Source organism: Oryzias latipes, chromosome 16 (assembly GCF_053564925.1).
Source record: "Oryzias latipes strain Hd-rR chromosome 16, Olatipes_Hd-rR_3.1".
Lineage (NCBI taxonomy): Eukaryota > Metazoa > Chordata > Actinopteri > Beloniformes > Adrianichthyidae > Oryzias > Oryzias latipes.
This window is the reverse complement of record NC_136252.1, coordinates 3,518,567-3,543,680: the sequence shown is the minus strand read 5'-3', so window position 1 is coordinate 3,543,680 and position 25,114 is coordinate 3,518,567. Positions and strand designations below refer to the sequence as shown.

The following is a 25,114-nucleotide window of genomic DNA, read 5'->3' as shown; positions in this document are numbered from 1 at the left end:
AGTATAATGACCTCAGTTTTTTCTGGGTTCAAGAGGAGGTAATTAATTGTCATCCAGTTCTTGATGTCTCTGATGCAGGCATTCAGTTTCTCTATATTGTCATTCTGGTCAGGTTTCATGGATACATACAACTGCGTATCGTCGGCATAACAATGAAAATTAATGCTGTGTTTCCTGATTATGTTTCCTAGGGGTAGCATATAAAGCATAAACAGGATGGGTCCTAAAACTGAGCCCTGTGGGACTCCATAATTAACTCGAGTGCACTGAGAGGACTGTCCATTTACATTAACAAACTGGTACCTATCGGACAAATAGGATTCAAACCACTGGAGGGCAGATCCTCTGATCCCTATGTCCTGCTCTAATCTACGGAGTAAAATACATTGTTTAGACAATATCTTCTAAAAAGGAGAAAGAAGCAGGAGCATCGTCCCTGATTTTCCTCCAGATAAACGTAGAGACAAATGTCTTTTTTAGGATCCCTGCGTTGGCAGAGACTAATAACCCTCATGGAGGTTATAATTTTGTTTCGACAATCTGTTTTTGCCTCACATCATCTCTCCATCTGCAGACCAAGATAAATGTGCAGCACATTGTTGCATTTAATTCATCGCTCTTATGAAAACAGCAAACTGTTCAAAATGATGTTTTAATCCACCCCCGGCGGAGAAGCTGCTCTCCCAGGCTGCTGCCTCGGAGCTGCTCGGTCTCGTATCAGATGAGTTTCACCGGGCTTTGGATGGAAAATCCATACTTATAGGAGTTATTTTAGTGACAGTCCAGCTTTTGTGTCTCTGTAATAACTATGCAGCTCTGACAACAGAGCTCTGTTTGAAGCAGGCTGCGGTTCTGCCCTGATTCTGTCGGGTAATAGTGTGGATATTGTTTGGGTGGGAGGAATGCTCGGGATGTCCTCTGCTGTGGGAGCTGGCCCGTTTCATAGATTGGCGTCAGTGTGGATGTTTCAGGAACAGCAGAACCGCCTGTGTTGGGTTTCTGCAGAGGTTTGCCTTCACACAGCTGGACGCTCTGTGCTCCATCCTGAGGATGCTGAACAGATTTGCTCCGTAACCTTTCAGTTCACTGAAAGGGAAAAGGTTTTCCATCTCTCATGTCTTTGTGTCGGCGTCTCAGGAGCATCACTGACTTTAAGTGGAAAACAATGAAGCAGTATTGACTGAGTGTTGTTTAAAAGTTTAATAGAGGAAGCCGCCTTGACGTATTAGTCTTGAAGCTTAACAGGTGAAATATTAGCTCTGCTTGTCTCCAGAGCGGCAGGAAGGGCCCGGTTCTGTTAAAGGGCCCGGTTCTGTCAAAAGGGCCCTTTGTGCTGCTCCCGTTTGTTGTTGGCCACGCAGGCCTGAGCGTATAGATGACCCTTGTTGTTTCTGCGCAGGCCCGGGTGAGACAGATGCCTTACAGAACAATGGCTGCGTCTCCGAGAAGCCGGTGGTGACTGACTCCACGGGCGCTGAGGGCCCCCACCAACCCCGGACTCCCGCCAGCACAGCTGACCCTGACGCCGCCACGCCGCGCCCCCACCTGGTCCGCCTCTTCTCCCGAGATGCTCCGGGCCGGGAGGACAACACCTTCAAAGAGCGACCCTCGGAGTCGGACGAGCTGCAGACCATCCAGGAGCACAGCGGAGCGGCTTCAGAGTGCGGGTCGGAGAGCCCCGAGCAGGACATAGAATAGGCTCGCTTTTTTTTCCCTTTCTCCTCTTTTGTTTTCTCTTTTTCCTCCTCTACTCTTTCGTTCTCTCATTTAAGAGAGAGCCAGAAAGCCCCCGTTGAAAGCGAAACACTCCCCACTTGCTTCCACTACCATGGCATCTGCAAGCAGCTCCGCAGCCTCTGCCGCCTTCGGGCTCGGCCGGAGGAAGAAGAACCCCGGGCTCTTGGACCAGATCGGGAACTTCTTTGGAGGCGACAAGAAGAAGAAGGGAAAGGTGAGAGGGACAGGAAGTCAACCCTTCTCATGTGTCTGAGCACGTTCAGTCTTTTCTACTGCGATTTATGAACAGATATTTGGAAAATGGTCAGACTTGGTTTGTTTCTGTGGTGAACTAAAGTGACATTCTCTGTTTCACAAACCGCTCTCATGTGATGATTTGATTCTGGAAAAAAAAAGACTTTTGGTGGATTTTCTTCTTTTTCTTTTTGAAGAGGCTGTGATTTGACATCATTTTTCTGTGGTACTAACTGGAGTAGCTTTTCTTTGGTCCGTTCATCACGACATGTGATCCTGTTTGAGGTAACGCTGCTTGTTCATATGTGTCAAACTGGAGAACAGCTTCACTTCTGGTACCTCAGTTGACGATGACGATGATGAAGCTTGGAAATGAATGTGCTTGTGATTATTAGGATGTGATTACTTCATTTTTGTGCGGGAGCCGCCTCTGCCTCTCAGAGCTTTAAATGTGCTCATTCTTCTGTATTACTTTTAAAAGATTTAATGATTAAATCATATTCTATGTGATCAAATACAGATTTATTTAAAAACACATCAGAAGTAGAGCTTATTATCACTCTGAAAATCTCTGTGCTCCGTTAAATGTTAAAAAAGGACGCCACTCTTTTATGCATTCGACTTCTGTGCCACTTTATAAAAAACCAAAAAACCGCCACCCCTGCTGTTGAGGTACGTTCAGTTAGAGGACAACAGCAGAGAAAGCCTGTGCTTGTGCTTGCTTCTGTTTGCACTCCTGCCATCAGCCGCTCCACCAGTTTAGACCAACTGGCCTTTGCTTCCGGACACCATGGACCGCTTGGCGCTGCTGTTAAGGAGCACACAGCTCAGCCAGAATGGATCTATAGCCTTTGGGGTTTGGGGCCGCACGCCCAGTAATGCCCCGCTGAGGCGAGGACGGCAAAGAAGTTCACGTTTTAGGAACCAAGCAGTAGAACAATGAGGAGTTTTATAGGAAATCTCAAGCCCAGGAAAAGAAACGCATTTAAAGCAAGAATCAGAGGGTCCATTGTAGTGAAGTCACAGGGTTTATCTGTGCGATCAAAAATAGAATCTGTTATCATCTTTTTTTTTTCTCGCTCTCCTCTGCTCTGCTGAGTGCAACACTCAGAGCTTTTGTGGTAATTGCTGAAAAAATAAATCCCTCAGCAGCAGGAAAATCTGCATTTCTCCCAGGCCTTAACTGTAAATGGCTGTTCAGAGGCGGATTCAGGACAAAAAACCCTCTCTTCTATGGACACGCCACGCTTCTGCTGAGCAAAAAAACATCACCACAACAAAACCCTGAATTTGCTGCAGTATTTCTACTTCCACATTGCATGTCATCCTCCAAACCAGGGGTGGGCAAATTCCAGCCTGGGGGCTAATAAACTACTTAATCTGAGCCGCCAAACTGGAAGAAATTATATTGATAATCGCAACAATGCTTTATTTTCCCTGTAATTCCAGTGTCACCCCATAGGTGGCACTCTACAGAAAAATGACCTTTGTTGCTGTGAACAGTTACTCTGCATTCATGTGGTTCTGGAAGATTAGTTGATTAGTTTTTTTCCGAGTCAGACGGTCGTTTTTCCGATCATTCCAACAGCACATAAACGCAGCATTTCTCTACATTTTTCCCTGAGGGGCTTTGGCACTAGAATGAGAACAAAAGCCACCGTTTGGGAATAAAACTCCTAAATATTCTACTCTGGGATTATAAATATGACATTTGAATGGAAATCAAAGCATGTTTTTGTCCAGATTTGCCCCTCTCTTATGAGGTGGATTACCAAAGCACGCCACGCCCTCAAACGTTTGCCCACCCCTGCTCCAAACCAGCGTTTACAAAAGTTACAGAGAAAAACCTTTCTGCATCGCTCACCGAGCTTTTGCCTTCTAATGATGAGCTCATGTCAGTGGCAGGTTTACCCACCTCTGTTGCCTCTAGCAAAAACAGAACAAATGATGCACTAACTTTCTGCTACAGAGTTTTATTTTCCCAGCCAGATGTCAACAAAAGACAAATCTTTTTACTGTGATTGTCCAGATCAAGGTTGATGCTCTCTTTCTAGCTCCTGAAACAGATTATCCAGGACAGTTATGGACATTTTGGAAATGCTGACGCATGTATTTGCCGTTATGTTAAACTGTTTGCATGCTTGGCAGTTATTTGCATATTGATCTTTTTTTATTCTTTTGCTTTAAATGTTTTATTTTAAGTATTTATAACCAGGTTATTTGTTTTAAAAGATGTGACATGGCATTGAAAATGTAGACTGGAATGCTGATGGCTTACCTTAAAAGAGAATTCTGCTAAGTTTGAATTGGACAGAAACAGTAGCTGTTGAAGCTTTTTTTTCTTTCTGTTTAGCATCTTGGTTTGTGAAAAGGTGCAGAGAGTCAGGAGTGATCACTGACCTGTCCAGACATGCTGTGCTTTAACCCCAGTGTCTTTAGTCGTGGGGGACGGTGCTGACGCCTCGTCTCCCTCAGGCTTCCTCACCTCAGGTTTACGTTTCATGGACCCGTATGGACAGAGTAGACGGCGGTGGATCAGTGCTGCTTTGTTCCAACTGTTTGTGATCTGTTCATCTAATCCTGTTATTAGCTTTTTGGGGACCTTTGCTCAATTAAAAACTCTTTAACATCAGCCTCAATGCTCTGGTTTTTTTTGTTTGTCTGTTGTTTGTGCAATCTAACTGGAATAACCTCTGCCTTGGTTTGCTGCCTGCTGAAGGGAGTTTGTAGTGATGGTCTTTAGTAAACGGTCTCTGATTTGAAAAACAAAGACAGAAGACGTTGGGTCACATCTCATGAGCCCAATGGAAACGGAGCTACAGCTCAGATAAAACTCAGGAATGGGGGACTGCATCGACCGTCTGCGTGAGGCTAGAGATGAGGTTGCCAGAGGATGAAAACCCTCAGTCAGTCAGTCAGTCAGTCATCCGGCAATGAGGATGAAGATTTTTAGATTAGACCCATGAAATGTTAAAAACTCTTGACTGTATAAGACAACTGGACTGAGGGAAGTTCCCTCTGGCTTCAAAAGCCAGAATCCCATAGACTTCTATGGAGAAATAAACGTAATCTGTCAATCATTCTATTGGTCAGAATAAACATTCTTGATTTGAAACTTTTTTTCGTTTACTTGTTTTTCTTAATACTATTTTTTTCATGATGATTTTTTTTCTTTTGTGGTGCATATAAGCCGACCAATCAGGTGGCTCAGTAAAAGTAGGTGGTGCCTGTCCAGTGTTTGATTGACAGATTCTCCTGTGCTTGCTTTCAAGTGGTAGGGGTGTGGCCTTCCAACAAATTCACTCCTGATTGACCAGAGTGGTTGCCATGGAAACGTGACTCACTCGCTCCAAACAAAAAATCAGCTTTAACAAACTTGTAAATTTATTTTAAACTTTTACAAAACTTTAAGCACTTGGGCATCAGGAAGGTTTTCATAATCGTCACAAAAACCTTTGCAAAGCAAAATTCCTTTAGATTAAAGCTGCAAACTGGACTATAGATGCAACAAACACCTTCATTTGAGGACAATTAGGTTTAATAACTTGTAGCATGTTTTATTATTAAAATTACAAATGATTTATACAGACACATAGATAACCTTATAGTAAAAAAAAAACAAGAGAATTATAACATACAAACCACGACATTAAGTTAAACGCAGTCGTACCAGTTTTCTTATTTCTAAACTATTACACTGTACAAAAGATTTCTTTTAAAAAGGTAACTTCCTGTCTTCAGTTGTTTCTTCCAAATTAAAAAAAGTAAACAGGCTTCCCAGAACAATATTTCACGGTCCATATATGATTACTTTCTCACGCCTGCTGCATTTACCCAGCAGGGAGTTTGTTGTTTTTTTCTAGCTCAATCAATCGGTCCAACACCTCTGCCATTCATTACTTCAACAACAACCGGGAAAAGAGGCTTATGCTGATTATGATTGTTCATCAAAAGGTCAGCTGTGATGGAGCAGACATGTGAGGAAGACTGTGAGTAAACGAAGGAGCCGGTGATGGGGCCTCTGCTCGGCGCTGAACGGAGAACATATTGATTTCTAAATGCAGATTTTTTTTTTATTGACTCCTGGATAAATACCAACGTGTGCTTTGATGATTTTTTCTACATTCACTCGTGGCTTTTTAGTCCTAATTTATGATGAAAATTCTGAGACTGTGACCTACACCACAGCTCTTAGTGATGCCAAAGGAGACTCTGAGTCTCACCTTTTTCCTTAGAAATCCACCGTGCAGAAACGTTTGATAGATATAATCAGTAAACAGTGCCAAAAAGATGATGTTTATTAATTGTTGCACATCAAAACATTGGGAAAGTCAGATTCCCAGGTCAAGCTTGTCATTGCCATTATCGGGGGTCGGCCATCGACTGCAGAGCTTCATGTGACTCTTTTTTCCCTCCACTGTGGCTCTCTGGTTAAAAAGAGTAGAAAAGTAACTAAAGTAAAAAATAAGTTAGTAGTTTAAAAAAAGGTAAAGCCATTCACAAACAGATCGTATCACTGCACAATGCTCCTGACTACAATACCCAGAATGCTCCAACATTCCATCAAGCAGTTTAGCTTGCAGCATACTGGAGTCAAACGTTTTAACAGGGTTTTTTTTAGCAGTGTTTAACACAGAAAGTCATTTTAGTAAGTTTAGTAAGCATTACCAGAATTTAAACTTGGAAGCAATGGATTAAAACGCATATTTTTCTATTTATGAACACATTTTTTAAGTGTCCCTGATGGTTAAACATATATGGCAGGGTCACTAACATAGTTCTGATTTGACTTTGGTTTGTTAGATTTAAGGATTTCTGGTAGACATGCACCATAAAAAAAAAATTTTTTTTCACTGGCTGGGCCTTGAAATTACAGAGTTGTGTCAGGAAGGGCATCCGGCGTAAAAACTTTCTGCCAAAATACCTTTGTGAATTAATAAAAGCTGACTCTCTGTGACGACCCCCAGCAGGATTAGCCAAAAGTTGAACAACAACAACATCAGAATACCTATTCCTATATTTTCTGCATTGAGATGACAAAAAGGTTGTCTTTTATTTTGAAAGGAAGCCATGTGGTCCTATGTCAAAATCTTTTTCTTATTTTGAAAATGTAGGAAAAGGTATGCTAAAGAAAACAATTGTTAATTGATTGTTATAATAGTAACAATACCATTAATAATATTAGTGTTTTATTGTTTTGAGACAATGAAGTCAGACTTTTGTGGCTCCTTTTGGGTTGAAAATCATCCCGAATGGCTCTTCAAGTGTTAAAGGGTGCAGACCCCTGCTCATGGGGAGGTTCTCATTTTAGATCTGTGTTGATAATATTCTTTTACAAAGGGTATTTCTGAACGATGTTTTACATAAAGTTGCATTTAGAGCATTTTAGCTTCCTGAAGCTCCCCAGATGTTCACTGCAAAAAGATGACAACAGTTTGGGTTTTGACTGACATCCTCCAGGTGTGACTAACAGGACATTTTTAAAACTAGAGACACAAAAAGCGACGAGCCAAACTGTTGTGTTCTTCTCGTCTGTCACTGTTTGGACTCATTTCCTTAAATGTTTGAAATGGTTCTCATTTTCGTCACAGGAGTCACACAAACTGCTCTCTTGCTGCTGGTTGATACCTGACCAAATTGAACCGAGACTAATGAGAGAAAAGAGAAGAAAAAAATCCTTTTACCTCTGGAAAAATGTGGTGTGAATGTCTTATCGGAGTGGAGAGGCTGTCATGCCAACTCCAGGCTCATTTTAGTCATTTGAATTCACCTCAAGGGAGAGTCCCACAGGTCACATCACTTTATTTCTCTGCAGACAAGGAAAAGCAATTGAAAGTTACCATTTCCTAAATGCCAACATGTGGGATTTAAAGACAGATTACTCGAGGTCTTTTCAGATTTACAGCAATAATCTTTCATCTAAATTAATTTAAATGTAAATTTACTCATTTAAAAATGTCTGTAACTAAAAAAAACTCCAGGTAATTAACTCACAAATCTGTGCTGCTTAAATGTTTTGATGGATTTGTAAAATGTCCCACTTATTAAACACAAAAGGTCATTTAACTGTAGAAATATTTTTCCTCGAAGACGTTTGAAGGGTTGTGCTCTCCAGAAATTATCTGAAAAATCCTATTACTTTTGACAAAAATCTGAGTTTAGGTGGCAAAAAAGTGGCTTCATTAGTATTTCTGTTGTTAGATTTCAACGCGTTAGTATTTAAATACATTGATATGACAAAAGATGTAATGTGGTTTTCTTGTCAGTATTGTTTAATCTGAAAACTGACAATTGCAACACAAAAACTGGTTGTTCTAACCTAAATACAAAGTAGGTCAACCTAACCTACCTGCTTTATTTACCTTACTTTTTATAACAGTTGTGGTTCTGTAAGTTAATGTGGTTTCAAGTACAAATTGTTGCTAATTGTGGCTAAATGGGACCCAGGCCTAATAAAATGAAAAAACATCAAAAGATGCTAATGAATCTATTCTAAAACTACTCTATAAGTAAATAATTCAGTACTAAAAGAAATACAAGCTAATTTTACAGAGAGTAAATGGAAGCATCTTGCTAACTGCTATGCTAACACCAGAAGATATAGAAGTGTGGTGGTTCACTGCTGTAAAACACAAGAAACAAGTCAGTCTTTTTCCATGTAAGTTAGTGAGTTTATCAACCGTTTTAAAGACAAAACGGTTAAGAAAAACACAAATAAAAGCAATTGAAATGTTTCAACTGGCTACCAAATTCAGCGTGTTAGTGTTCTCTAGAATGTTATCAAAAATGAAATGATCATAACGTTAAAAAAACCAAAAAGTTGTTGAAGCTGTGCTGCTAGGAAACACAAAACATTTGCTAAAATATGTAAAAACTTTTCAGAAAAGGTCTAATTTTAGAAAAACTGCACCGGCACTTGTCTGACGTCATGTTTTCAGGAGCACCAGAGCTGTTCCACTGTTTGCTCTCTGTATTCAGATTGAAAATTAAAAAACAAGAAAATGAGGAGTGGAAATAGAGAACTCATCGACATCCAAAGTATGACTGTTGTTTGTTTCCTTCCTATCTCTTTCATTTTCCCTTATAAACAAAGGCACAGCAGTCCCAGAGGTTGCTCGTCTTTCTCTGCTTCTTTTCTTTTATGCATCAATTTTCCACATCAGCAGAGATGTCCGTGCAATAACACACACAGAGACACACACTGGAGAGAATATCATTAAGGGGTTTCTACAGAGTCGACAAGAAGCTGACGTCAATGGCGAAAATAGTAGCAGGAAGAAAGCTCTCTCTTTTTTTTGGTCCTTTTGTATTTTGTTCCCTTTTATTCCTACAAGGCCGTTTCCAAACATCTATAAAATGTGGGTTAGGTGAGACCTCCCCCATCATGTGGGAGGCAGTGAGGCTCTCCCCCCTTTTTTTGTTAAAGTTCTTTGATGCAGGGCAGTGGAGGTAATGGATGACTTTCATAACCTCCCTCCACTTCCACACAATGATAATCATGATCCACTTCAGAGGAGAAAACATTGGTTTCCCTCCACCCAACCTGACCCTGAGGCCGAATCTACCCCACACTAACAGCATAACACATCTTAGGATCAAAGCAAGGCTCATTTAGGCTTTCTTTGCTGTTCCTACGTTGAGGTCAAGTTTCCACAATGCCGTTCTGTAAACAGATTTAGGTCCATATAACGTCGTGAATACCTGCACACTCACAATCACCATTTCTGTTACATTCAAATGGGAAAAACTGCTCAAATGGGACAAAAATAATTACTCAAGAAGCAAAACTGAGATGTTGCCTCTGTGTTTTGGAAGTTTTATTTGCTCAAAACAAACCCACTCACATATAATTCCATTCAATTTCATTTATATAGCCCACAATCACTACAGTCGTCTCGATGGGCTTCATATTGTTAATTGGAAAGTAAACATAAAATCAAAAGGATCATGAGTACATAGAATTCAATAGGAAAAGGCTAAACTGAACTAACTAAACAGACTAAACATTTACATTAACGAACTGGTACCTATCGGATAAATAGGATTCAAACCACTGGAGGGCAGATCCTCTGATCCCTATGTCCTGCTCTAATCTATGGAGTAAAATACTGTGGTCGATAGTGTCAAAGGCTGCACTGAGGTCTAACAGGACCAGAATAGAGAGTAGTCCCTTTTCTGAGGCCAATAGTAAGTCATTAACCCCTGTGCTATCCTAGGCACTTTAAAGTTGGGTCATCTAGACCCACTAGACAGTGCTCTGAACCTTTTTTCTTCAATGATTTGTGATCTTCACTGGTGTCCATGGATTACATGAAATCTTTCCACCTTTATCCACGTTTGTCATGGTAGGGAGAACACGTCAATGGAAGGGGGGGGGGTCATCTAAGATAGCACAAGGGTTAAACTGTATCTAGTTGGTTAAATGTGATAAAGTGAAAAGAGTCAACTCTCAAATGATGAGAGTTTTTTCTTTGCTGTGTGCTCTCTGCCTGCACGTTCACACTAAGTGTGATTCCCCCATCAGAGGCGTCGAGTTTCACTGTCAAGTCAGTGGTTCAGATGTGATCCAGGTCCTGGCACGGCGTATCGGTCCAGGACCAGAGCGATTTGAACGGTGCTGTTAAAGTTCAAATATTTGAGCACTGATGAGGTCGCCGCGTCGTATGTGGAGGACATGGAGGATCATTCCAAGCGTTCTCATCCTGAACCTTCACCCATTTTCTTAACCTGCTGGATCACTTTTGGGCAGACAGAGCCCCTCCCAGTTACTGTTGGGCAAAGGCGGGGTATATTTTGGACAGGTCGCCAGTCTACTGCAGGTCCCATAGGGCTGAAGCGAGTGCGCCTGCTACAGCGGCCCCTGGGAAGTACCAGCCCGGGCCCCCTAAACTTTACAATATTTTTCTTATTTTCATCGACATACTAATAAAAGAAGCTCTTCTAACTGTGTTCTTATTTTTACTTTTCCCTTCTCAGGTTAATGTGGGACAACAGGTTAGGTTGTTAAATAAAAAAGCTTTGTTATTAATCTATTAGATCTTTTTTTGAAACTACATTTGGCTAAAAACGACATAAATATGACTAAAAAAGCACTGGGAACATTTTTACAACAGAGTACAGGTGCTGGGTGTTTCAAGGGCCTCTGTCATGCTTTTCTTAAGTCTTTCAGAGGAAACACACCTTATGTCTTATAATAAACTACCTTTGGCACACTAAAGATATAAAAGAAATAAAATATAAAAGATATAAAATGAATTATGAGTCATTTTTGGCGTTCATTTTCAGGTTCATTTACCCAGAAGTAAGACAACTCGATCTCTGAGGCCCCGCCTTTCGTTTCCTTGTGGGTGTCCTGTCGTCATCTTTGAGTCGGCCTCAGCAGCCTGTCTGCGTTTCTCCACGAAAACAAACAACAGTCTAACTTTTACAGAGATGGATGTGCAGATTGTAGATATAAAATGAAAGCGTTCAGCTGATTATTCTCTATTCTCACGTATTTATGTCCCAATTTGAGAAACCGCTCGTTTTCCTGGATGGGGAGGGCTGGAGCTCAGAGATGCCTGAATGGATCAAACAGTGGCGGTTCTACCCTGAATTACTCCCCGGGCGAGACCCTCCCCAGGCGCCCCCCCCCCCCCATAGTCACAACAGAACTTTGTTTGTCTTTGTCAACTGACATGTTATATTGTCATTGAAATTAAGAAGTGGATACAAAAGATGTCAGAATTCTGAACAGCATTATAAAAGTTATCAGAACACAAAAAATAAAAGACCATAAGCATGGCAAAAATACAGTTAGCTAAGAAATATTAAATCAATATTAAATAAATAATATAAAATAAATATTTTAAAAACATTTATGAATTGGAAATTTAAATTGTCATGTTCTATATCGATCTCTACTTCAGAGAAGAAAAATTAGCTCATATTTTCCGTCTTCAATCCTTTGATTGGAAAATTTTCAGTTATGACCTGTTGAATTATGTTTTGTCCCCATAGATTTGCAGTAAATGGTAAATATTCATTTTTAAAACTACCTTCAGATTTATGGAAATTCTATTGGCTAAAAATATAATCCCACATTTGTAAAACAAATAAAAAATAAACTTCATATGCAGGCTCAAAATTAACCCCTAAATCCCCAGTTAAATGTCAAAAAAACATTGGGAAAACGTTTAGGCTGCCACAAACGATTATTAAATTAATGACCAATCTCAAATTATTTGCCCCATTAGCATCTTATGGCAGCAGCAGCATGCTGTGTAACCATCACAGCTTTTTTAACATTATGAACTAGTATACAACAGCAAAACCCAACAAAACCGTTGTGTTACAGCAGAGCAGACAGACACATGAATCATAACTAATGTTACAAGTTAAGGCAGAGCAAATTTTTAAGAATAAAATCCAAAAAAAAAAAAAAAAATGACGCTATTTGCAACATTTGGGCCTACTTCAGTGTTGGTCATCGACCAAAATAAAGTTTTCATCGGCAACGTTGTTGTAGGGCAGGTAGCATTAGAATTTAGAAAAGACATGCATCAAGCTGTGAGGACTTACCCTTTTCTTTATCTCTTTTCTCCTCTTCTTCTTTTCTTTTCTTTCTAAATTGGGCACCAGATGGCTTTGACCTTTTTTTCTCCATATTTTAGATGTTTTTGGCGTTTGTTTGGCATAAATGTCCTCACGTCACGAAGAAGACATCAAGTCCGTCGACTGAACCAACTGTCACCTTAGTGACAGCATTGTTTTGTGTTGCCATTTTTTCATTTGGGCATTTAACACAAAATTAACCCAAAAAAAGCAGAATATATTTTCTATACCTTTATTAAAGTGTAGGTTATAGAATGTCACCTTATGACTGACTTATAAAAAGGTTTTATGAAGTAGATTCAAACCCCCGCCCTTGTCCCCACCTAGCCACTTAATTTGGAAGCGTCCCACAATTGAACTGATTCCCCGCAGCCCCCCCCCCCCCCTTTCTTCACACATTTCCAGCAGGAGCGCGTGCAGCTATAGCCAGGGGCGCTGATTCGCTACATGACGGCGCAGTCGCAGTTTTTACTTTTATTTTTTTCATCAAGCCCGCGACCGTCGCCTCCCCTGAAAGATGAGCCCGCCAGGTTTTGCGCATGCGCAAACGCGGTGGCGCTCCGTGCTCCCCCCGCGCCCCCTCCCTTCTTCTTCACACACATTTGTGTCTACTTCTCAAAGACAGGAGAGCGCACAGCTGCGGGGCGAGGGCGGCGGCGCGGCCAGGTTCAGGCTGTTACAAACTCACAAACTGTGACATAAGTAAACCAATAGTGGTGCATATAATATTTTACAAGGGCTGAGCCGCCGGTGCCGCCCCCCTTCAGTTTTCCGCCCCAGGCCACCGCCCGGACGGCCCGTGCCTAGAACCGCTACTGGGATCAAAATACCACTTTAGGGTTGTTAATAGTGAGGAATGAACATTACGATACACTTAAAAGCTCAAAAAGTCGATTTTGCATGCTACAGGCCCTTTACTGTTCCCACAGATTTCCACATCAGAAACATCAGCAGCATCCCTTAAACCCTCAGACGTCATTCCTCCGGCTGTGCTCATAGGTTAGCAGTCATGCAGGGTCTGTGGGATGACGTTCTGAGAAGAAGTCCTCACAATAATAATAATAATTCTGAAAATGCAACTAAGCAAAGTGCAAAAGTGGGCAAAAGACAACAAATGTCAGCAAGATCCTGTGGTGTTGCTGCAGTGACGTGGGGTCAGATGAGGCAAGTGAGGCTCACCTGTCATTGGGATAAAATAAGAAAAAGTAATTAAGTAAATATGATTTTCTACTTATCCGTGTTAAATATACATTTTCAGTAGAATCGACACGTTTCCCACAGTTTCTGAGGTGAAAATAGGTGAATTTGAATGTTGCGATCACATCCGGAGCGGAAACTCCGGATGAGGCTCCGGAGCTTCGCCTCATGTCTGACAGCAGGGCTCAGTGTTTACACAGAGACGTGCGGTAGAAGCCCTGCTGTAGGCCCGCAGAAAAGGCTTCAGGCATGCCTCACCAGCAGGGGGCAGACATGAGCTGACCTCACCGCACGTCACTGTGTTGCAGCATTTATTTTTGTGTTTTTCAAGCCTGGTTTTTCAAGCCCTCTCCATTTCATCACATATTGAGATCTTAGAGACAAACTAGGATGTGTTCCAGGTAAGTTACACGTATTTTTGTGTAAGTCGACTTCATGTTTTTTCAGGGAAGCAAGCTGCTAAAATGTGCCACCTTAACTTAACCTGCAGCGGTCTGAGCATCACTTGGTGGTCTCTCGTCCTGCAGGGCTCTTTCCGTGGAGCTCTGTCTCCGGCCCCTCAGAAAGCCTCCGCCACCTCCCCACGTAAGCGTGGCGGGGAGAACGCCGTGGTCCACTTCTTTCGCACGATGGTGAGTAAACCCTTGTGCTGTTTTTGGACTCCTGACTTGTTTGCCTTCTTGATTTTCTGCATCTTCCTCTTATCTCATTTTCCAAACCTCTGTTGAAAACCTTTTCCTCAGGTGAGCCCCGCCCCTCCCAAGTCTAGGGTGAGTCTGCTTCCATTTGCTCAAAGGCTGAAGGAGAACATTTACAAAATTCCTTACATGAATAAAAGTGATCATATTTTGAAAGTATCTCCAGGGCTAATGGCCAGAAGTGAGTTTCGATGTCTTTCAAAGGGAAAAAAATGAGTAAAAGTTTTGAAATGTGTAAATGAAGTGAATTATATTCACCAAAAAACCTCAAGATTTTTCACTGCAAGTTTATGCTCCACCCCTCACACCTGTCCCGTCTCCTCCCCCACCTGTCCTCTTTTCTGTGCTCCACCTGGTGACTCCTCCCCTCCTCGGGATGGACCCTCCCACATGCCACCTCTCCCTACCATCCTGTTTTTCTGCTGAGTAAGACATGTTTTTTTTTTCTGTTTCCCGCCTTTTCTCTTTCTTGTTTTTCTGACCCCCCAGTGGAGAGGACTAGCAGCCAAGATAGGTCTGGTAGGTTGTCTCAGATTTGGAAAAGGAAGACAATCATGAAACTTTAAAAAAGAGTGGGGTGGGCTTCTACATCTTAAACCGGTTCCATTTTCGTCCATAATCCGTCCATCCATCAATGTTAAGAAGCTCTCATTCCTTTGCTCCATCGTGTCCCGTGAGGCTGACTTATCCATAATAATGTGCACGGCGTTGGGTGGAGTTAACGCTGGTCATCCTCCTCATCACACGTTTCCTCTCAGACTTTCTTGTGTGGGGGGGTCCTGAGGCAGCGCTGCCTTCTGCTGGCTCTTGGCAACATGATCAGCACTTCCATGAACACTCATGAATGAGTGCGAGGCAGCAGAAGGACGGCGCCAGCTTAAAGGGAGAAAATAGCATTTCAGGAAAAAACTGAACAAAATGAAACTTTTGCTTTAAATGACGGGGATGTAAATCCCAAACGGCGGATGATGTCCTCCTTTAGTATCTAATTTAAACTGGAGCTACGTTTACCTAAAAATACATTTTTCCCTAAAAAACATTTGTACTGTGCCAGAACAGATCTATTGGAAATGTTTCTGTTTTAGGTTGATTTTGAAGGGGGAAAAATATGACTCTCTTCTGTTTTCCAGATCAGGAGTCTGCAACTTGAGGCTTTGGAGCCACGTGTGACTCTTTAGCTTTACAGAAAAATACTCATGCTTTGAACAAATATGGATAAATATGGAGGATCAGCTACTGTTGATCTGTATGTTTAGGTTTTTAAACTAAGGCGATCTTTTATTCGTAAAATTATTTTCTTTAAGGCTGACATTACTCTAAATCAAGCAGCCTTGTGTAGTTTGCCAATTCCCCCAAATGTCAGATGACTGAGCAACATGATGGTGAAAGGTTGAATCTGTTATCAGAGCTGATAGACATTCGTATCTTCTACAGCACTTATAAATGCCAATAAATCTGAGTTTTTCACTAGGTGTATTTTATTTTGAAATCAACTTAAATGTGCCGCTGTCAAAAGTTACAGTTACATTTGTTATTCAAAATATGACACTGTTAAAATTCAATATTGTAAATACCTAAATGTCACATTTGATGAATGGTTTCATAGCCACATAAACATAAACGGTCTTTTTTTCCGGTGAACTGGGACTCCTGCTGCTAAGAAAACACGACCAAATGGCTCCAAATGTCCATCGCTCTCGGCTACGCGCGTTCAAGCGACCACTTTCAACGGAAGTTAATGTTAACGCATGTAAATGTGCGTTTGAGGCTTCTGCGGTCAAAGGTCTTGGGTTCACGTGCAGCTAAACCAGGTTGACCAATCACAGACTCGGCTATGGATGGCGTCCATACGTCATCCAAAATGCCAACAATTTGAAGATTGATCATGGAGGAGAAATTAACACCAAGTCTTTCATTTGTCAGATTAGAGGTGTGAAAGAAAAAGCCTGGGGCAAGAGTTGTGAGATTTGCCCCGCTTTGACATTTGGCACCATCTGTCTTCCAACTGTGGGTGGCAGACAAACGCTAGTAAGCAGTAGAAAAAGAAAAGAAGAAGAAGCCCCTCCCTGCTCGTCCAGTGGGAACACTGTGGCCTAAACGTTCTTGAACGCGCATCACATGTCCGGTGTGAACGTAGCTTCAGCGCTGAAGGTTCCAGACTAACGTCTCTGCAGAGGAGCTCTAAAAACCATCAGTGAAGAGCTTCAGTCACAGAACGAGAACAGCTAGAGCTAATAGCATAGAAAAGGCTGTCTTCCTCCATCGTTGACTTCTGCAGCAGAGGCGCCAACAAACGGTTGTGAAGGAGGCGTCCACCTCCTCTGTGTTTGTTATTTAATATTCTACCCAGCATGCAGACACAGAACGCTTTCCTTTGCAGAAACTTTGGTAAGTCTTGCATAATTCAGTCAATTAGAGACTTTGTGGGGAGGAGGACACAATTCTACTTTAAAATCATCTCCACACTCTACAGTAGTGTCTCATTAGCAGAGTGTACACTCATCCATCATCCCATTTTGACACAGGGTTATTTTCTCTCCTTTCTGCAGCTCTTTCTAAAACTTTCACTATTTCACACTAAAACAGTAATCTATGGGTCTCATTGAGCCACTTAGACAACGTCTTAATGAATGTCTGGACATCTGAACCTCTTCTGTGTGACTTCCAGGGCCCGCAGAAGTCCACTAAGAAGGCCGGAGCCGGGGACGGCAAAGGCAGCCTGACTAGAATCTTCAAAATGGTAAAAATGAGGAACTTTAATTTGAACTTTTTGTGATTGATGTAATAAACTCGGCTTTTGTTCTTCTTCTAACATTCTGTCCCTGGCTTTCCCCCTGCCTCAGTGATGGTCTCAGCAGCAGAGTGAGTAAGCCATGCCTTTAACACTGCATCTGTTTGTCCGGAAACATCTGGACGCCTCACTGCTGAAGCGGCCTGCAGCAGAATAATGAGAGGCTTTCAGACACAAGATTGACCATTAAGCTGCTGCAAGCTTGGAGCTGATGACCGCGCCACACATGCTCAGTCGGTTCTGATTAGAGCTGCCGCTGACACTCTACCTGCTTCACAAGTGGCAGCTTCTGCATCACTCTCATCTATCTCTACTAACCTTACTGGTCACCAAACAGGTTTTTTCGATCCTTTGTGCATAGAAGTCCCTGCATTAGTCATTAGAGGTCTTTGGGGGATTTGGAAGAAGGACAGCGGCAAGAAGAAACCACCTAAATGGTCATCTGTTCTCACTGAAAGTCACATTTATTTAGTTTGGTGAAAACAGAATTGGGTTCCAGTTGTTTCACCTCTGCACACCGTGGTGCACATTTGTCATTTTGTCCCTGATGTGTTGCAGTTTTCTTCCAGCTTCATAAAGTACTTTAACATTTTTCTAATATGTAAGTTCATGAAAAACAAGTTATTGCACTTTTTGAGATGCCAAATCAGATTTATTTCCATTTTTTTACTGCTAATTCTTGTTTTTGCGATAAAAAGTGTTTTCATTTTGTCTCAGACTTGTTAGTTTGGTTTTCATTGTGTAAAGTTGCATAATCGTTGCATGAGTCTCACACAACTTTATTTCAATCAAATTTAAGACACATAAAAATCCACAGACTACAGTTTCAGCATTATTTGATTTGTGATGTCCTACATTCTACACAATTACATGTTTAAGTCTACAGACAAACACATTTTAGCGAAACGATTTACTTTCACTTTCTGGCTCGATGAACCAAACGAAGAGCGGTTTGAGACGCGTCTGCACGTTGGTTTGTTTTCTGTTTGGGCTTTTTAACGTGCTAACAGCTGGTTTAGCGTCAGGACATGCAAACAGAGTGAACATACGTGTTTAGATTGTCTCACAAACAAACAATTTATTTATGTCAAACGGACCAAAAGTCAAGGAAAAGAGGAAACTCCTGGAAAAACAACAACATTTAAGTGAATAACTGTAGTTACAGCAAGTGTTCACCACAAACGATCCTGTTCAGAGGGGAGAGGGGGTTTGTTAACCCCCCCTTTACAAATCAAACTGTATTTATGAAGCATTTTTCAAACAACACAGCAGGAAACCTGAGGAAACTGAACAGAAACAGGAACTGAAGGAGAAACCTGGCCGTTAATTTTACACTGTAGTAGTTTTGACTTTTGTTGTTGAAAAACATTAAAAATAGAACGAAAAAGAAAAAATAGAATTGAATGTTTTAGAACAATCAGGTTTTAAGCTAATATTTCTTTACTCCGTTTTCAGGATTCTAGGGCACCTTTTGGAAAATGTGTCAGTCATTTTCAGTGAAGTTTTTTATTTTCAATGAGCCTGAAAACCTAATGTGGACTATTTTATCTACACTTTAGCACCATGAAGTAGCATAACCGTGGTCCCATGCATAAGCATAGTGACTTGAAGCTTTCTGGAAGCCTTTATTGTGTTGACATGAAGTCCGCTGTGCTTCGGTTCGTCCCTGCAGCAGGTCTGTGGGAGGAGCCAGCGGCTTTTAAATGTCAGACTAAAGACTGGCAGTTTGAGCTCTGGCAGTTTTTCCACAGAGCTTCAAAAACGGAGGCCCCTCTGACTGTACTGCTGATTAGTTCGTTTAGCAATTACTGAAAGTGGGCAGAAATCCATTTCTCCTAAAGGCTGCTGGCTCTCTGTTGTCTCCACATTTGCTGTCTCTAATCTACAAGAGAGTAAACAACGGTGGAGGTGATGGACCTCTGGGATGCTTGTTCATGAAATCTGATTCAGCTAATTAGTGTTGCTGGGAATATTCCTTCCTTTCTGGGGGGGGTTCCACCACAAAGAATTAGTCTCACAAGCCAAGTGGAAATGAAAACACATTTTTGACATTTAATCCTTTCAGTTTCTGCTAAGTGTCAGATTTAAATCTCAGCATCTTAATGTGAAAATTGTTCTGATGTGATTACCAGACGCTGAGTCTTCCTCGGTCAGGAAACCCAGAGAGATTAGTGCTGTTTGTGAGATCTTGCTGCCTCAGCACTCATCCTGATATTTAAGAAGACAATAACAGTTTCTGCTTCCTGATAAAACTTTCAGGTGAAAAGAAAGAAATATTGCAAAGTTGCAAACTGATCACATTTAATGAGACGGCTGGAAAGTAGAAGTTTCTAAAAACGCAAGAGTTTGCAAGATGTGCAAAACAAAAAAGTTAAACCGGTTGCGATTTACAGATTGTTGTGTAACCCTTGTGTTATCTTAGATGACCCTCCCCTTACATTGACGTGTTCTCCCTACCATGACAAAGGTGGATGAAGGTGGAAAGATTTCATGTAATCCATGGACACCAGTGAAGATCACAAATCATTGAAGAAAAAAGGTTCAGAGCACTGTCTAGTGGGTCTATATGACCCAACTCCCAATGTTAAAGTGCCTAGGATGGCACAAGGGTTACAGTGTTGAAATAAAGTATCCATAGAATTGTGTTGTACATAAATAGTGTCATTAGACTGTGATTTATAATTCTTTTTCCCTTTTGGGAAGAAACCTTGTTCTTCGTCACCAGCTAAAGTTCCACTTTTAAAGGTATTGGTGTGTCATGTTTGATGATTTGGAGTGACATTACAGATAAAGCATCTTTGCCATTATGTCATTACGAATACTCCGCTGTTTGGTTTCCTGGGGGCTTCATCTCTTGTTTTGAAACAGAAGCAGTGCAGCTAATCTGCGTGATTAATTCCTCCTTAACCTGAAGGGCTTTGCTGTGGATCATAATTGCTTCTGTCTGATGATAACGTCCATCTGTGGAGATCTGGAGTGGGCGTGGCTTTCATTTTGTGGCCCAAATTATTCAAATCTATTCAGGAATCAGTTTGTTCTGTTTCCCTGCAGACGAGAACAGCTCTGGGGTAGAAAGCTTTGTCCGGTAATATTAATGCTGCATTCTGTATCATCAGGTGAATATTGGCCAGATGGATCATTAAAAGTGTATGCAGACAGAATTTTAAGTCTGAGTAGAAACAAGTTAGTTTCTAATCAGGTTTTTAAAGCAGGATTTAGTGTGTGTGACTTTCCTGACAGTCTTTCCCTTAGTTTTACGTTTTCATGCACTCTTTATGTTTTTAGGTAAATTAATTTTTTTCAACTATAATGATAATTGTTCTCCTTTATTTATTCCTTTTTATCTAAATAGTCCCATATTTCAGCCGCTGAACATAAAAAAATCCTCCTGACTTTTACAGAATTTTAAGCTAAATTAAATGTAAATGTCTATGACTCCGCCCATCACCATGGAAACTTGGAGCATTCATTGATAAAATGTATTTTTGTTTGTCTGCAGCTGCTTGTTGCAGATTAAAAACAATGAATTATCTGGTGATGTCACTAAAAACACATTTAGCATGGAAGGGTTCTGTTGCTATGAGGAAATAAGAACCGTTTTCCAGATGGGCACCAGGGAAATTGGTGTTCATGTTCATAAGCTCCAAACTAGCACAAAATATTGCAGTTGCTATGTGGTTGCTATGTGGTTGCTAGGGGCGTATTGTAGTCACAAAGTTTGAGTCCTAATTGAAACACGACCTGAGCGATTTGGAACTTGACTTCACTGTTGAAGTGCAGGTGGATGCAAGTTTAGCAAATAGTAAAGGCCAATAAATGTTTTTATTAATTGTACATAGTGATCTGTAAAATATCTATAATATGGGCTTTGTGCTTCTGTTGTTTTTTCACTTTTACTCATAAATATTTGCTCTAAATTAAAAAAGAAAAAATATGTATCTAGTAATATATATATATGTATAAATCATCACCACAATGTTCATAGTATTTCCTTTCTTTTTTATAGAAATTGTCTGCTAAAAGTGGATAAAGATGCGTGATGATTTTCTTAAAGTTATAGTTTATTAAACTTTCAGAGAAAGTAATGAGCCTGACGGCTCAAACTGCTGACTTTCAGCCTGAGCAGCTTTTCTCACATTGGGTGACTTTACCTTCAGCTTATTGTCAATCCCAGCTTTCATTATGCTGTGAGAGAAAAGAATGAGGAAGCTGAAATTCTTTCTCAATGGCAGAGTTTATCTTTTTCATTTGGTAACTAAACTAATAAAACCTGATTCAAAAACTTTGACCATTCTCACCTAAAAATGTGACCATATTTTCCTGACTCTAAGGCGCACTTCAAAGCCTTTGTTCTTTCTAAAACTGACAGCCTTAAATGTGAATTAATTCTAGTTCATTTAATTTAGTAATTTAATAATAATTTAGTTAATTATTAATAATAATTGAAGGGAGATAATAACTAATAATCATAATAATAATATATATCAAAATAATAATTAGTAACTAATAATTTAGTTCATTTAATTCTAGTTAATTTCAGTTCATTCTAGTTCCAGATGTTGGAGTTAGACGGCGCTCTGACAACATGTCCGTCTGTTTTTTAGTTACAAACAAGGCTGGGTGTTACAGTGAATTCGCCAACGCGGCTAATGTGTAGCAGTTTCCCACTGTGTGTATTTTTTAACCCTTGTGCTATCTTAGATGACCCCCCCTTCCATTGACGTGTTCTCCCTACCATGACAAAGGTGGATAAAGGTGGAAAGATTTCATGTAATCCATGGACACCAGTGAAGATCACAAATCATTGAAGAAAAAAAGGTTCAGAGCACTGTCTAGTGGGTCTAGATGACCCAACTCCCAATGTTAAAGTGCCTAGGATAGCACAAGGGTTAATCAAAGTGATGTTTGTTTTAGGGATGTCAGTCTGTTATTTGGAGGGTTGCAGGTATTGTAAATACCCTAGCGTGGCAAACATGTGGCTGTGTTGGGTTGTGTTTTTCTTTTGTGTTACTGAGAAGGTTGGGAGTTAGCGTCTGTTTGTTTTAGCACAATCAGGCTGTTATTTTATGTGTTTAATCAAGGCTGAAAGGTCCAAGTATTGTGAGTAGACTAACGCTTCTAACATGTAGCATGTTGCAACCAAGTTCTAGAATTATTGCAAACACAGTTAAAAAAGTCTTTCTGACTGATGGACTTATATCATCTATGACAATAAAGTGGAAACGGCGTCCTTTAATGCCGAAAAAAACGGTACTCTGCAGAGAAAAATCTGTTTTTGTGGCTACATTTGTTGATTTCTTTACCAGCTACCTGAATCATAGAAAACCTGGAGCAGAAGTCGCACCAGACGTGTTTCCGTGTGTGACGTGGTGTGTCTGTTCTACAGGGAAGCAGGAGCGCTTCTCCAGCCAAACGCTGAGGAGCGCCAGCAGGAAGCTAGACGTCCGAAAAACCCCGGGGGGAACAAGAGGAAGAAAAAGAGGAAAATGACCAACCGTTCACACCCACCTTCCCAGTCGCCTTCAAATAACACCTTAATGTTTGCTAACCCCCCACTTTATGACCCTCTTTGGGTGATGGATGGCGACACAATCTGTCCCTTTCTCGTCCATCATCTGAAGCTCCATGTGTGCAGCCATGGCTGTCTGCTGAGGCTGATCCTGAAGCCGCTCACGTGTGCAGCCTGATGACCTCCTTCCCCTCGCCACAGCTCTCCTTTTTTTTGTAGCGTCAGTGTTGGTTTCCTAACAAACGGTGGCTGAAGCGAAGCACACCCGAGACCGTTGAAGGATGGAGCCGGCACAAGCAGACCTGACCTGACTGCTGCTGCCTTTGGCAGACTGAGGGAAAGACTCGGGTGTCTTTGCGTTAGAACAGTGGTGTTTTCTGTCCTGTCTGTCTGTCCCACGTCTGTGTTTGGTTTCAGAACAAGAACTAACAGGTTTACATCGCTGTGGACCAGATGTCTTTTTAATTCACCTCATTTGTTGTAGCTGTAGCAAAGTGTCCTGTCATAGATGTTAAGTGTTGATCGTAGCACACAAGGCTGACTGTGGCTTTCATGCTTTAAAAAAAGTTTTAAATCAACTTTACAAAACTAACAAACCTTTATTTAAAAAGCATCAGGCCAGATGTGGACTCCTGTCAGAGCTGTGATTTAGTCTGCTGAAGGCTTTCCTCGTCATTTCTATGCACTCATACTGTAAATTCAGGAGATCCTGAGCCTCACTTTGGACCACCCAAAACAATGTGCTGTTTGTTTGTCCTTTATGGTGCAGGCTTTCAAAAAGAACACACTCAATTTCATAAAGGTGCTCTGGAACTAACTCTTCCTCAGAATGTGTCCGTCCTTCTGCATGAAAAAGAGACCCATGTTTCAATTCTAGAAGGTCCAGCCCCATTCGTTGTGCTTTCCCAAAAGCAAGCATGTGTGATGTGCAGCCTCTCCCGTGTTTGCGTGCTCGAGCCTCGTGAGTGCAGCGTGGCGTTTTTCCGCTGAATGGATCCTGAATGAATGTAAACAACCTCCTCATTATTGTATGTGTAATAAAACATGACCAGCCACTTAACTAAAAATAAAAAACTACAAGCATGAATGTGTGCTCTTTACTTTGAACGACAAGCAGATGAAGCATCATCAGGATGAAGAAAAAACCTTCTGCATGTAAGCGGGTCGGGTCAGAACCTCACTGCCAACAAAGGTATGAAATGTCTCCTTTTATTATGCCAGAGAGCGTGACTCATGAGGTATTCATTATTCAGATCAAACTTTTCGGAGCTGGAGCTCCCACTGTTCTGGCCCGGGAGAACAATGGCTGCTTTCCGTCACGTCCCTGTAAACAGGCCCTCCAAAATGGGAGTGCATTTACCTAAGAGGACGCAACAAAAAAGTTTCTACCTCTTCTTTTCTGTTCATTCAAACATGAGGCTAATAAACACACTTTTTATTTCATTGTGGGGGGGGGGGGTGCATTGTGGGTTTTGACGGACTACAATCAATAGAATACAGCTCTGTTTTCTACTTCATATTTTCCATTTTTGTCGGAAACAAAGTGTGACATTGACATGTTCTCAACTGCAAAAACATGCCAATGAAAGTAGACGAGAAATTAATAGTTATTATGACCATTGTTCTATCCTATGGGGTCCAGATGACCCCCCCCCCTTAAATTGACGTGTTCTCCCTACCATGACAAAGGTGGATAAAGGTGGAAAGATTTCATGTAATCCATGGACACCAGTGAAGAGCACAAATCATTGAAGAAAAAAGGTTCAGAGCACTGTCTAGTGGGTCTGGATGACCCAACTCCCAATGTTAAAGTGCCTAGGATAGCACAAGGGTTAAAAAAGCCGCAATAACCCTATGAGAACTGGACTGAGTGAGAGTGACATCATCTGGAATGACTGACCCCTGGCTCCAACCAAATAAAGGCTGTTCAGTTGCCATTTTTTGTGATACAAACATTACCATATTGGAGTCCGACAATGTCGTTAAGCAGTGATTGGTCGGTTCATATCTTGAATAACCATGCTGCAGCAACAATACAGTTGGAAAGAAGGAGGATTAGCAAGTCCATGTGAAAAACAGGCAGCAGAGCAAGAATAGTTGTTCTGACAAACACAATGACTGAGTAATCTCTGTTTATTCCTCTATGGAGGTCTATGAGATTTTGGCTTCATGGAACCAGCAGTTACTTCCTGTTTGGAACGCCAGGGGGAGGGGTCACTCTGTCCAGCTCTCACATGCAGTCGATGGCCATGATACTTTGAGGGGGGCGTTGTCAGTTCTCATCCATTCCAAAACCCTGGAAAATGTTCCACTTTTGACGCAGACTTTGGAAAGCAGTAATGAAATGTACCCTTG

At 41.2% G+C, this 25,114-nt stretch overlaps 2 protein-coding genes across 8 annotated transcripts in view; both read left to right on the top strand.

The window, feature by feature from the left end:
* Window positions 1-1,952, top strand: part of LOC101174169 (myelin basic protein) — a 95,927-nt gene extending 93,975 nt beyond the window's left edge. The window contains exon 4 of the mRNA XM_023964330.2: window positions 1,400-1,952. Within this exon, the coding sequence (XP_023820098.1) occupies window positions 1,400-1,698 (299 nt within the window). The 3' untranslated portion in view covers window positions 1,699-1,952. The remainder of the gene's footprint in view (window positions 1-1,399) is intronic.
* Window positions 1,462-23,846, top strand: mbpb (myelin basic protein b). 7 transcript variants are annotated; one of them, XM_004086639.1, is made up of 7 exons: window positions 1,462-1,951; window positions 14,289-14,393; window positions 14,505-14,531; window positions 14,949-14,978; window positions 17,128-17,199; window positions 17,303-17,321; window positions 22,637-23,846. In XM_004086639.1, the coding sequence occupies exons 1-6, from the start codon at window positions 1,829-1,831 to the stop codon at window positions 17,303-17,305; spliced, it is 360 nt and encodes a 119-aa protein (XP_004086687.1). In that variant the 5' UTR covers window positions 1,462-1,828; the 3' UTR covers window positions 17,306-17,321; window positions 22,637-23,846. The 7 variants fall into 7 exon arrangements, with proteins under 7 accessions (XP_004086687.1, XP_004086688.1, XP_011471609.1 ...); XM_004086640.1 differs by lacking the exon at window positions 17,303-17,321; XM_011473307.2 differs by lacking the exon at window positions 14,949-14,978 and having other exon boundaries at window positions 1,557-1,951; window positions 17,137-17,199.
* Window positions 23,847-25,114: the final 1,268 nt, after the last annotated feature.

Excerpts from the sequence above, each read along its gene's own strand:
- mbpb (XM_004086640.1), top strand. The coding sequence starts at position 1,829 with ATGGCATCTGCAAGCAGCTCCGCAGCCTCTGCCGCCTTCGGGCTCGGC. Across the intron at positions 14,394-14,504 it reads TCCACTTCTTTCGCACGATG|GTGAGCCCCGCCCCTCCCAA; the intron begins GTGAGTAAACCC and ends CCTTTTCCTCAG. Across the intron at positions 14,532-14,948 it reads CCGCCCCTCCCAAGTCTAGG|TGGAGAGGACTAGCAGCCAA; the intron begins GTGAGTCTGCTT and ends CTGACCCCCCAG.